Here is a 13,544-nt window from a genome sequence, read left to right as displayed (position 1 = left end):
TGCTGGGATAGGCTCCAGCCCCCCTGCGACCCTGTTCAGGATAAGCGGGTTAAGATAATGGATGGATGGATGGATGGATGGATGGATGGATGATGCTGTCGTTCCTGGGTCAGAAGGGGACGTTTCTATTTAAGGAGCTGTTGGTGAGATCTGATGTATGTAAATTAACCTTTGTATTGCTCTTTTCTCAAATGTATTCAAAATTCGAATTCAAATCTTTTTTCCTCCGATGCTCCTTCTGATTGCAAAAGCTTGAAAAAAATTTTGCAACCCCAGTCTATGCATCCCTGTTAAATATACATGAAAGCTGTTTGAGTATGTGCCCAGTTCTGGACACACCGAACACACCAGCTTTTAGAAAAGTGATTTTAGAGCACTTACATCTCCTGATGGTGGTACATTCATTTGCTAACATCCTCCCTGACGTCTCACTGTGCTGCCAGTTACAATGATTCCTGTAGTATTAGCCCAGCAGTCACATGCTGATCGCTGAATGAGTTTCTAGGTGAATAGTCTGCTGATTTAGCATAACAATTTAATGTCTTTGTTTTGTTATAGAACTCCTCTGGGTAGCAAAGGTGTTTGTAAAAGACAAAAGAAAGTGTTTCTTGAAGCTTAGACTTACTGTTTCCTGAAGTAATTGAGAAAGCTAGTTACTTTCTTACGAGGACAACAAAATGGCGTGTCAAATGAATTGAATGAAGTCTTACTCTGTAGGTGTATATTTAAAAAACAGCCAGCTGCTGGATTATAATCAGTAAATATGTTTCAACTGTCACTTTAAATCGCAAAACTTTCAAATATTGAAATCTAAATTTTGATAGTGCTAGGTTTGAGACGGTCAAATCCACCCTTGTAGTAAAGAGATTGCAGTCAGGAAACCACTTCACACTTGTTCCAGTTATAAGGGTCTTTATTACAAATTCAATGCCTATGAAAAATCATTATTTACAGTCATTCTTTATATCCTCTTAGAGAAGCTGGAGCTTTTTTGTGTCAGTACCAAGGACAACCTTCTCACCATCCAGCTGCATACTTTGGAGTTGAATGATTCTGGCCTGTGATATATGTGTGTCCGAATCACACGCTTCCTCAGTCATATATAGAAGATAACAGGCAGTGTTGAAGAGGACAGGATTATAGCATAAGTGTAAATAATAATAATTCACAGAAGGCAGAAATATGGATACATAGGCAACAGACAAGAGTCCTGCTGTTATTTAACTTTATGTAGAAGCTTTCGGTCGTAACGTTACTGGGCTTTACGTTTCAAAGTAGCTCACAACTAAACTACAACTCAGAATTAGCCTACATTATGAAAAGGTAAGCCACCGCTTATTGTAATACATTTTTAAAAACCAAAATTTATTTAACCTTTCTGTAAAATAGATTTCCCATGATGCCATAGGATATGGCTACCAGCTGACTGGTGGCCTGTTCGGGAAGGGCTCTGCTTCTCTGCTCTACTAGTTACTCTGGTGTTTTCAGGAAGTATTTTACGCTGTTGGAGCCTAGCATGCTAGCTTGATTTGTCTATTCATTGTATTCATTCTATCAGAAGAAGCTATTCAGACATTTATATTTAGGTTGTTGGGAAACAGAATTTCCAAAGAAATGAGCGGTGACGGTGTTTTCAGCTTCAATCCTTTTTATTTTTAAATCCCCGCTTCAGGTATCGGTAAGTTTCTTGTTTAGCTAACGTACACAGATTGGCTAACGTAGCTAGCTAAATGAACGCAGCTTCTTTTGTTTCAGCAGCGAAGGGCCTATGCTAGCTGGCTAACAGCTAAGTTAGCTGCTGGTCTGACAATAGAACCAGAGGTAGGATAGCTAACCTTAGCTGGAAAGAGACTGGAGATGGGAAAATGTCGACCATATTAGCACTCGGTTCACTCTTACTTTAATGAGATTTTAGACCCCTAACGAATTTAACATGCAATAGTTGGCTTGCTGGCTTGCTAGTTATTTGGTCAGCGACGAAATTGAGTTCAAAATGAGCTAGCTAAGTAGCTACAAGCTAACGAACGTTAGCTAGCTAGCTAATGGGTAACTTCAGCCGGCAACGTCAAGTAAAGTTGGATGGCTAAGTTAACGTTTGCGAGCTCGAAAGAACGGGTTGGATGAGGCAGGTGATGGGTGAATCTAATGTTTTAACTTGTGTTTTTCCTCAGACAATCGGGCAAGATATAGCTAGCTAGCTAGCTAGTAGATGTGCCGCCTGCTGTCCCCCCCGCCTTTTTTTATCATGTTGCGAAATCTGGTTATAAAACGTTCGCTGGCAAGCTAACTTATCAGGCACTAACGTTATATAAAATGTGTTTGTAGTTAACGGAAGCTAGCTATTGTTTGTTCACACTAATGTTGTAGCTAGCGGCTAACTTGCTAAACGCGTCCTAACGTTAGACAAGTCGCTTAGCGAGTGTAATTCATGCACCGCTGGTAACGCAACAATAACTAATGGTAGATTACAGCATTTAAAAATGTATATATATTTGTGGTCTAATTTTCATTGGGCCTACCATTTTCTGTTGCTGTGCTTGAAACATTAGTTGGATTGTCTAAAAATAGTACTGAAGCCCCATTATACCTTGCTTTACAGTTGACATGGACCCCTTATCTCAGGGCCACTCGATGGATGATGGACTTCCCCTGTCTCCGTCTACCTGCAGCCTCCCCACGGCTTTTGATCTGTCAACGAGACGGCGCCACAGCCCAATGAATTCCAGCCCTGTGGCGAGGGCTCCCAGGTGGTGCAGAGGGGTAGATCCCCCGGAGAACAGCTCCGCCGCCTATCGCAATTCCCTGTCCACTCAGCAGGTCCAGCCAGATAATGCCTTCTCCAACACTACAGTCACACTGTCCTATATCAATAGATCGCATGTTCATTCTACCCAGGACCAAATCGCTCCCAAGATCCATTCCGTTTCAACTCAAACAGGTAGTCTCTCCCAGCGCTCCCCACTTGATTCCAAGGGGTGCAGACTTGTGAGTGCAGCTGGCAGAGAGAGAGGCGGGTGTCGCTTGCAAGCAGCTAACAGACACGTAGACGAACTGGCATCACAGTCTAAGAACGTCAAGGCTTATTCTGAGGTGCTGCCTATGGAGCGGGCTAAGGGCAGACAGGGTGGAATAGTTCGTCTTGCGCAGCAGGCCCCCGGCTTCAATGGGAAACATGAATTTCTCGGACCTGGTGGAGCGGCGAGGCCTCAACGTTGTCATGTCGACAGCGTTGCGGAAGGTGGGCGCAGGTTCTCCCAGTGCAGGGAAGATCTGGGAAGAGGGGTTCCAAACGGTGTCTTCTGGGATGCAGAGTCCTGCATGGGCAAGTATTCAAACTTCCGACCTAGCGTGGAGCAGAGAACAAGCGGAGGGGAGTCTTCTCATCGGGGGAAGAGAACCTCCAGGAAACTTTATAGCTCATTAAATGAGGACTTCATGAGCCCTTTGGATGAGTCTTTGTCCCCTGCTGAGAGCTCAGAAGACGAAATGGAGGACTTGGGCTGTCTTCCTCAGACCCTAAACTCTCCCAGCTCTGACAGCCCTTACGCAGAGGAAGACATTGCCGACGTGTCCGGGGTGAAGTCGGCGGATGGGGAAGGCTGTCGGTTCACTGTGCAGTTTGTGGAAGTGAGCAGCTCTCCAGAAGACAGCTGTAGTGATGATAGTGATGTCATAGAGGTTCCCGTTACCAACAGGTTAGCAGTATTGCCAGGAGGGTTACCGCAGTCGTTCAGGAAGTCACCAGTGCAAGAAGAGTGCCTATCAAAAAAAAAGCAGCTGACTCATGCCACCAAGAAGACGGAGCAGAAGGGGCCTGAGGAGCGTCTGAACGGGAACACGCTAGTGGAAGAGAGAGCAGTTGGAAGGAAGAAGCAACCTCCTCGTGCAGCGAGGCAGGAGGTTGTTGTTGGGAATGTTACCCCACTTAGGTCCAAGTCATCCAGTCACACCCAGTCTGTGGAACCGTGTGCTGAGCCCGAAACTCTGGCGGACCATCCTGCAGTTTCGGACGGAGAAGATTCAGTCAGTGATTCGGCATGCGATTCCGAGGCGGAGGCGAGCAACCTGACTGAAGCAGTTCTGCCAGACGGCCACTGCAATAACCTCCGCTCCAGCAGGCAGAAGAGCCAGCCGTCTACCTCAGGTTCAGAAGATGGGATCTTCTCCAATTCTCACAACTGCAGCACGTCGTCCACCCCAAACGAGATGGAGAAGGGGCAGGCAGGCGGTTCCCCACCCCGCGGCTGCCCGCAGAAAGAAATTGTGAAAACCGCTAAAAGGCCGAAAAAAACGCAGCAGGGTCACGCCAAACGGTCGAGGACGGTCAGCAAAGCTGCGCAAAAGAGTGCTTGCAGTAAAAAGAGAAAGAAGTACAAGCCAGCCAGCCAGCCCTCTGCCTTCTCCCCACGGGAGCCAGAAATCAAGCTGAAGTACGCCAGCTACAGGGAGGAGAAGAGAGATTCCAGGGCTGTCTCCTTCGCGCCGTACGTGCACCTGGAGAATAAGGAGTACTCCAGCTACACCGTCATCAACTACCTGGAGGAGGAGACTGGCAATCTGAAGAAGGGACGGCCACGGCAGATGGGTCAGGGCTTGGTGACTGGCACGGTTCCCGGCTCGTCGTATTTGGAGCTGGGTCGTCTGGACCCGGAGGAACGGCGGCGCACGGACCAGGTGTGCTGCCTCTGCAGCGGCTCATCGGGGGCCCTGGATCTGGGCGACCTCCATGGGCCGTACCGTCCCCACGAGGGCCAGCAAGGACCCGGGGCCCCCGCTGAGCCGCAGGGCCCCAAAGGCCGCGAGGCCTGCAGCGACTCGGACTCCTCCTACGAGGGGCGTCCAGGGAAGAGCGAGCCGGTGGAGGGGGGGAGCGCACAGCCCCATGGGCCGAAGCGAGAGGCGGCGGTGGCGGCTCAGTGCCGATGGGTCTGCGATGAAGACAGCCTGCCAGGCGCGGTCGCCAAAACGCCCTGCCCTGTGTCCAACCACAGCGACAAGCACAGCACCCCGACACAGGCGCAGGTCTCCAGGGACTTCTGGCTTCATGAAGACTGCGGCGTATGGTCGATGGGCGTCTTCCTCGTGAGAGGGAGGCTGTACGGCCTGGAAGAGGCAGTCCGGCTCGCACAAGGAACGGTAAGATTTCACTTGATAGGAAAATGCTAGTTTTTTACCAACTAACATCCTGAGCTTTTCGAGCATAATTGAGAAATGCAGTAGTTCCTTCTGGCTCATGAGCAAACTAGAAGTCCATATAGGAACTAGACTCATTAAAAAGGAAAAGGTCAAGTGAAATGTCTTGGTCTATTCAATTAGATCCCATCTGCCTTCCCAGAGAGATAAGATGTAGAAAGTGGTCCGTTAAGGCTCAACATATGTGGAACATTCTTCGTTACAGAAAGTGTGGGTCTATTCGGGTGTTTCCATGGTTTTTCAGGTCTGTTCCACCTGCCATGAACATGGGGCCACGTTGGGCTGTTTTTTCAAAGGCTGCCCCAATAAATACCACTACAGGTGTGCTGTACAGTCAGGTAAGTGCAATTATTGTATATGCGCACATTACGTCTTCGGCACATGTAAAGCAAAAAAATATGTATGTATATTTTGTTTTAATTGTTAAGTGAAGATGCTTTCAAAAACAACAATTAAAAGTTTCTTTGAAAAAGTTTCATGAGCCGATAATTCGTTATATTCCCCATAAAATCAATATTCCCCAATAGTGACCACCCTTCACCTTTAAAACGGCATCAGTTCTCTTAGGTACACGTCCCCAGTTTTATAAGAAAATGGCTCTAAATTAGGTTGTTTGGCCACAGTTCTTCGACTTTGGCTGTCCCACTTGGCTGTGCCGGGCCTTATTTCATATACATCGCTTGAGCAATGTAGATCAATGTGATGCATCTATTGTCAAATTATCTGATAAATTAAATTCTCCTACAAAAGCTGAGCACAGTTCTGCTCAGTTCTGAGTCTGATTTCACCAGGTGGTTTGTTAGCTATCTACATGTTATCCTCCTAACTTAACCTTAAACCTGGGGTTTTGCAGGTTTGTGCTTAAGACACTGTTGTCCCCAGCAACAAGACCATCTAAATTGTGAAATCCCTTTATGAAAACAAATGTTCTGACTTTATCCCAAAACATCAACAATCAAATCGGCCTAACCGAGTTAGTGGCGTATTTGAAAGAGGGCCCTGCTCTCCAGGTAATCTCCAGACAGCCTCAAGTAATTTTATTCAATCTGAAAAGTCTAGGGTGCCTAAGACTTTTGCACAGTACTATGTTGAGGTGGATATTGATGTATGTGGTATCTTGTCCTCTGATATGAGACTTGGAGATGAAGGGAAGCTTAGACCTTAATGTGACATTGTGCCTGCAAAGTGCATGCTCAATACAATTCAGTTTTATTTATATTGCACTTTTCACAGAGACGCTGGCACAACGATGCTTCACAGGAAAATAAGCAAGTAGAAAAATGTGAATTAAGAAAAGTTTGAACCCAGTAATTGACTTTAAATACTCCCCTGTGGGAAGATAAACAACCACATTGGTGAGATTTTAAAGGTTTAAAATCATTAATATTGTTTGCCAAGAGTAGCCTAGTAGGAGTAGTCGCTTGAGAGACGCCTTTATTCGAGGCAAGTTGTATAGATAATGATTTTATATTTCATCCATTTGTGCCCCTGGAATCAGTTCAGGGTGATGTCCCTTCCTCTGGTTTCACCAAGTTTTGTCTAGCAGCCTGGCTACAGGGCAGGTCTGATGGCCAGCAGACTGCACCTCCACCACACATGGGCCTCTTGTGCTTTTCTGACTGCCAGCACAGTGTTTGCATTGTGTAATGCTGGACACTCAGGAAAGGGGTGCTGATGTAGCCTCGTTGCGCAGGCTGAACGATGCTTTGAGCCACAGCCAGTGTTGGTGGCAGCTCTTGAACGGGCATCAGGCTGCTGCTGGTCGATGACTGTCTGGGAGGCCGTTGCCATGGTTCTGCGGAAGGCCCTGCACGTGGCAGAACTGAGCGGCCGTTTGGGGATCCTTCCCACTTTTTAACGGGCGGTCTTTGTGCTACTTTTGCAGACTGCGTGCTCAACGATGAGAACTTCACCATGAAGTGTACAAAGCACAAGGTAACGAAGACTGAATTCTGACTGAACTGATTTAAGTGCTACGTCTGTCTGAGTGAATGAATTGTCGCATGTTCCCTGCTGGTAACCTTCCCAGTTTGGGGAAAAAGCAAATATAGCCTTTGAAATGTAGTTGTCACACCAAAGTAGATTTTCTGAAATGGGATAATTAGCCCACACGGTTTGGCCTGAAGGCCTCTTCTGTAGGCGTTGCTGTGTTTAGCTTTGTTTCAAACTCTTAAGTGGGGGCGTCATCTTTTGAATAAAGGAGTATTGGGGGGGTGGTTTCTGCTGCTAAAAGCCTAGCTCATCCTGACACTCTGAACACTTGGCGTCCGTGTGCGACACCCACCACGGTCTGCATCTCACTCATGGCAGTTCTAATGCTAACCGGCTGCCTTGCTGGCCGTTCAGCGGCCCTGTCTGTCTGATGAATCTCCTGCCAGCAGGGCGCCTGCAGGCTGCTTGTGAGCAGTGTTAAAGGGACACTGAGGATTCCTGAAAGGGAGCGCGTGTCCTCGTGTGCAGTCTGCCTTAACCGGCACTGCCCGATCATGTGCCGTGGAGGGCCCGGATTAAGCAGGTTTTGATTCCACAAATCCTGCTGTCTTAATCAATTCTCTCCTCTCTCACTGAAGATGTGCTAATTGGTGAAATTAGCAGGTGGTTGGAATGAAAGCCTGCATACTCTGGGCCCACCATAGCAAAGCATGGGCTATATTTCAGAGTGCAGTCGGAGGGTATTAGTGATGGTTAAATCAGTGAATATACAGGCACAGAATGCTGTTCCCCTCCCTTTATTATTATTATTATTATTATTATTATTGTTATTAAGGCAACCTGAAGATCCAGTGTCCTTTATTGGTTCACTCTTTCTGGGATAAAGGTGATGGTCAGTAGAGAAATGTATTTGGTCTGAATTACTGCAATGGTTTTTATTTTCTTTCTTCTGTTGACCAGAATAAGTCGTTGAAAGGTGTGAGCAGAACGGAGAACAGGTGACGGAAGACTGCAGGCAGCCCCGTGCCAGGTTTGCTTTTGGGGAGGGAGGGTACGTGTCAGTAAAACACAGGGTGTTCACCCTTCAGAGGTTCACGCACGGCTTTAAAGTGTACCTGGGAAGCAGAGCAGTTGCTTTCCTGACACATGCATGTATATATGTGTTAACCAAGCCTGACAATAGTGTGAGAAAATGAACGCTACTTCGACCTTTTGATTTTTCAAATATCTTATAGCTGTAGTGTGTGTATACCTTCACAAGGTATATGTCCTAAAAGTGTGCGATTAAAAATAGAGATGGATGATATGGAAATTCTTAGCCAATATCAATACTTCAGCTCTTGTTACTGCTGCTACAGTAGCATGCATGGTCTACCACTGCTGTGAATTAGATCTATTCATTTATTTTATATATGTATATTAAAAAAAGAAAACTCCGCTGTGATTTCCTCCAATTTCTCCTGGATTTTTCTGTGAACTTTGTCATGTCTGCTCTGTGACAAATTCTGTGACAAATACCCAGCTGTATCAATAATTGATATTTGACTGGCCCCATTGGTCAATGCTGTTGATGCCGATACAGGCCTTTTTTTTACATTATAGCAGAAATGCATCTGGTTTCTGCATTTATGGATGAAGTACATGAGCACAGATGGCCTGTCGTATCTCAGCATCGGGGCCCATACCAATAAGATCCTGGGCAGTTAGCCAATACAACTCCATTTACATCAAAACGTGTCTGTCTGTGTGTTATCTGCCGTAAAAGCGTGCTCTACGATGTTTTGCAGGTTTAACCTTGTTGATTTGCTTGCTCTTTGCTCTCGCTCTCTCTCCAGTTCTGTGCGCTTGCTGGGGTGAGGCGTGTGTGCCTCTGCTGAAGTGGAACACATGGTGAGCTTCTACACTAGATCAGTTAGTGTTAGATCAGACGGCACTCATGCAGACGGCTGCTGTCTGCAGGGTCTTTGCTCTTGAAGTGTAGTCTCTGCCAACCCTCTAAGGTGTGACATCACTAATACGTGAGTAGAATGTTCTAAACTGAACATTCTAATGCTGATGTAATGCGTTGATGGTAATCATTACTGGTAATTGAAAGAACCCTGATTTAGAAGATTGAGCAAACATTCCCAAAAACCTGCTCTTGAAATGGTAAAATCATCTATGCTGTGAAGGGGAGCTCCAGTTCACAAGGACGGCTCGGTTCACTACTTTTCTCTCCGTCTCGTTGCTCACTGCTACTGCCTACAATATATAAGCTTACTAATCAGTATAAGCTCGCAAATCCTTAGTTGCCGATGCTGTCCCTGGGTGACTGAATCATTTCTATCACGTCTGATGTTCCAGCCGTGCCGGGAGAGCCAAAGGAATCTGAATGTAACCCCCAAATTTCCGATCAATATCGTTTCCATCTGGACACCTCCTTCCTTTGAGCATTCAGCCAGTCGGCGGGGCGTCTTGATGGAAAATAAAATCAACCGAACAGGGTTTTTAAAAAATGAATTGTTTTGAGCTCTGTAGCTCAAGGTTAACGGCCCGTCTCTTCCGCGTGCTCCTCCCTCTCCCGCAGGCTGCTGCCGACGATGCCATCCCGTCACTCACAGCGGTGGCTATGGCGACGGCGGTGGAACGTCGGGTGGAGCAGGACTCCAGCGCTTCACCTTCCGGCTCCGCCGCGCCGCCAGCACGCCCCGCCTCATCACAGCCGCCACGCCCAGCCACGCCCAGCCACGCCTAGATCCATGTGTAGTGCACCTTGCTGCAGGAGCCAGGCCTGAAGAGGAGGAGATGTTCAGAGAGAGAGACACCTCGTAGAAGGGAAGAGTCAGTCATGTCGTCTTTGGGTCACGAAGCCCTGTTCGCAATGTTTGGCCGTTCTCCATGGCAACAGATTTCGTTGGTCTTTATTAACGATGCCAGTGGACAGCATATGAAATTAGCAGTGCTGCTTTGGCAAAATCTCCCGACGATAATGTTAGAAGCCTAATGATTACAAATTTATTGGTCAGTCAAGTGTTTTTTTTTTTTGTGTACGATTATCTGGGCATGGAACAGGGTTTTACATATTTAAGGTTTGTCTTAATTTATATTAATGTCAAAGAATGGTAAATTATTATTTGAGGCATATTTTGATGTACCAGACTATTTGCCTACTTTTTAATGGTGGGGGAAAAAAAGAAAGCACTTGACCAATTAGTCTGTTTCTGTCCCTGTTTAAAATCTGATATTTATCATTTCTATATGCGTTTTGTCAACAAAAGAAATGAGGACAACCGAAAAAACAACCGAAGCATAATGAAATGATTGAGATGCTCAGGTTAAGTGGAGCCTGTTCAGTCAAAGGCCAGATCTGTTTGAATGTACCAGTTTCATTGTCACTGTGTTCAGTGCCAGTGAGAAATATCTGACCGAGTTAGGGCTTTTTCAGTTTTGACATTACACTTGTGAACATGAACTAATGATAAGCAACTGAAGAAGGTTACAATTCCTTTCTTTTTCTTTTCTTTTTTTTTTTGTGTTTCTGGTATGGCTCAACATCTGGAGTGTTTTCCCTAGATTGGGTTGAGTTGTGCACTGGCATGGTTGGAAATATTTCTAGTCCCTTGACAAGCCTTACTTCCCAAAAATGTTCAATCTGCTTTTATTTTTATTTTTATTAAAACATTATTTTATATTTTTTATGTGCCCGTGTATTGTACCTAGTGTTCCCATGTAAGGAAAATGTCCTTTTCTAGACAGACCAGGGTGGTCGGCCTAATGCGAGCATTTGTTACTTACAGATTGAAATGTAAGCCATCTGTTTTCAAGCTGGAAATAACACATTTAAAATTCTAATTGTTTTCCTAATACTGTTTTCAGAATCTTCCACGACCAAGCAGTGCGGGTGAAAATTCCTGACCTTTAAACTGGTATTAATGATTGGTCTGTTTAAGAAAATTGGCCTTACAAATTTGGTCTGTTTAAAACAAATTGCTGTGGAGTTTATTTGTTTTTCTCTTGGGACGATGCTGGTCTGAATGGGCACAGACAGAACAGTGATTGTGATGTGAGGGTGAATATCTGGGTGCTCTTACCCTGTATATCAAGGCCACTTCAGCCTGGTTCTGGAGTCTTTTCTGCAAATTGTGCTGAATTATTGTATTCATTAAACTGACTCGGATTACCTTCCCAGTTCTGAGTGTGTCAATGGAGAAAGCCCCACAATACTGCCAATGTACATAGTCACTGTTAAATGTGTTTGTCTGGCTCGCAGTTCCCCAGGTGATTTCTATAACTGTGAGTGACCTATCCTGCCCAAGAAGGCGTGGCTTTGTAAAGCTCTAGCGTTCATAACAATCTCCTCAGGCGTGTTTTTCTGTCCGGAGAGCCCACAGAACTGAAGGTGTGCTTGCTTCGTTACTTGTAAGAGCCCAGGCGTGAAGACATTTGTCTCTGTGTATCTATTGTGTGACAGGAGACTCTTCTTAACAACAGGAGAGGTATGAGCAAGATAATGTATTAAATATCTCTGCCTTTTTTTTTGCTTTTTCTTTTTTGGCATCAGGTTTGGCTCTGCGAGTTCTCAGGATGTTCTAGTGCTTCTTTGTGTAGGCGGTGGACTTTTTAATGTTAAACGGGGCTGAGTCTGCCATGTTCGGCTCACTGTTACCAAGGTGATGTCTGAGGCCCTGTAGCTAAGCGAGGTCACGAACAGGTCAAAGAAAAAAAGAACTAAGTGTCTGTCTGTGTGTTTGTTTGCATGCACTTTTCATAGTGTGCCTCTGTAAGGTTATTTCTCTTATTGAAAGTGAGGGTCATCTTTTTGGACAGTGTTCCAAACACGCAGAATATCATGTACCAAGTCAAAACTGCACCAAACAGACATGCTTGCTTAAAAAAATAATAATAAATTGCAGATCTGATCAGGTTTAAATGATTTGATTGAATGTGTACTTAAGACGCTAATCTCAGGGAGAATGTATTTTGTGTTTCTTCGGACTGATCTCCCAGTTCTGACCATTCTGTTCTCTCTGGTTAACAATGCATTCAGTGATGCCATGGTAACCCTAGATTTTTTTTGAATGTTTTTTTTTTTTCTCTCCCTAAATTCAAAGTGTTCTAGAGCTCCATTCATCTCAATTACCTATATTAATTATTGCATCAGCATTAGAATGTCCAGCCAACCTTTTAATTGTGATTAAGGTTCTTAATGCATTGAAGCACACATTCTTACATGCCTGATCAATTTTACATCGAGATTAAGATGAAATATTTTTTATTCATTTTAATTATCTAGAAATCCCCAAGACATTTGAAGTGGTATTTTAACCACTTAAGTCTGCTTAAGGAACGTATTCATTTGTAATGTGATCTTTCTATTTTTATTTATTTTATTTATCCTTGACGTGAGAACATTTTGTACCGCTCAATGTTTTCCACATGCGTATGAACACGGCATATAGAATAGGGTGTTTAAATAAAAATAGCATCCCGTCCAAGTGCACAGAAATTGTAGAGCGTATGCACAGTCACTGATGGGAATGCTTTTATATAAATTGGAAGGCTCTCATAATTCTCCTTTCATAAGAAGTATTGTATCATACGGAAAAGGCAGCGTTACCACACCGTGGGGACCGCTGTCAGCAGGCTCCCTTGGCAGCGGGTATGCTGTTGTCATTATGTAAGTGGGAGCAATTCTGCAGGATTTCAGTAACCAGTGCTCTTCAGAAGAGGTTTGGAGACCGACTGGTGCCCCGCTCCCAGTTATTGAGAGATCTGTATTTGAGTTCTAGTTGGTTTAACGGCTATCCTTTGGTCTAGGGTGCTTCTCCCTTTACACTCGATCGACCCCAGTCATGGTCGAGTCCTTTCGTGTCTTTGGCAGGGAGGTGTATTGCAGCTAGATAGGAGGTTGTTGCAAAGACGTGTATCAAAATGGCTAACTAAAAAGTGTGTTTAGAATCTCCAAATGCTGGGAGGGATAAAAGACACTACGCACAGACACACCACATACCCAGCTCTGACATGTTTTTTTCCTTTTCTGTTTAATTCTTTGCATCCCAGTTCTGAATGGACGAAACAAAGTGTGTTTGTGTGACTGTGTGCATGTGGACTTTCATATTGCCCCACTCATTCCTTCATGTTGAAATGGTAGTGTGTTTGTGTGGCTCTGTGTGCATGTGGACTTTCATATTGCCCCACTCATTCCTTCATGTCGAAATGGTCGTGTGTTTCACTGCAGTCTGAGACACCGTTTTTTTGGAATGAATATTCTGGAAAATTCTAGAAATGTAGGTTGATAGAAATAAGGACGACTTTGGGTATTATGAATGCTTAAGTGAGACTGCCTTCAGAATTTACACCTTGTTTTCCTGCTTTTTGTACGCAATCTCCTTAAATAAAGCATTTGCTGCATTGTTTTGATGGATTCTTTGATATCGATT

At 44.9% G+C, this 13,544-nt stretch overlaps 1 protein-coding gene across 5 annotated transcripts; it reads left to right on the top strand.

The window, feature by feature from the left end:
* The first annotated feature begins 1,188 nt into the window (after positions 1 to 1,188).
* LOC133115054 (transcription factor 20-like) lies at positions 1,189 to 11,284 on the top strand. 5 transcript variants are annotated; one of them, XM_061224768.1, is made up of 7 exons: positions 1,189 to 1,323; positions 2,600 to 5,136; positions 5,438 to 5,531; positions 7,079 to 7,128; positions 8,086 to 8,155; positions 8,961 to 9,015; positions 9,692 to 11,284. In XM_061224768.1, the coding sequence occupies exons 2-5, from the start codon at positions 2,605 to 2,607 to the stop codon at positions 8,125 to 8,127; spliced, it is 2,718 nt and encodes a 905-aa protein (XP_061080752.1). In that variant the 5' UTR covers positions 1,189 to 1,323; positions 2,600 to 2,604; the 3' UTR covers positions 8,128 to 8,155; positions 8,961 to 9,015; positions 9,692 to 11,284. The 5 variants fall into 5 exon arrangements, with proteins under 5 accessions (XP_061080752.1, XP_061080750.1, XP_061080749.1 ...); XM_061224766.1 differs by lacking the exon at positions 1,189 to 1,323 and adding an exon at positions 1,418 to 1,672; XM_061224765.1 differs by lacking the exon at positions 1,189 to 1,323 and adding an exon at positions 1,418 to 1,678.
* The last annotated feature ends 2,260 nt before the right edge of the window (positions 11,285 to 13,544 follow it).

The sequence above is a fragment of the Conger conger genome, chromosome 16 (assembly GCF_963514075.1).
Source record: "Conger conger chromosome 16, fConCon1.1, whole genome shotgun sequence".
In the NCBI taxonomy this organism is placed as follows: domain Eukaryota; kingdom Metazoa; phylum Chordata; class Actinopteri; order Anguilliformes; family Congridae; genus Conger; species Conger conger.
Note: the sequence above shows the minus strand (reverse complement) of the source record. Positions and strands in the feature narration are given on the sequence as shown.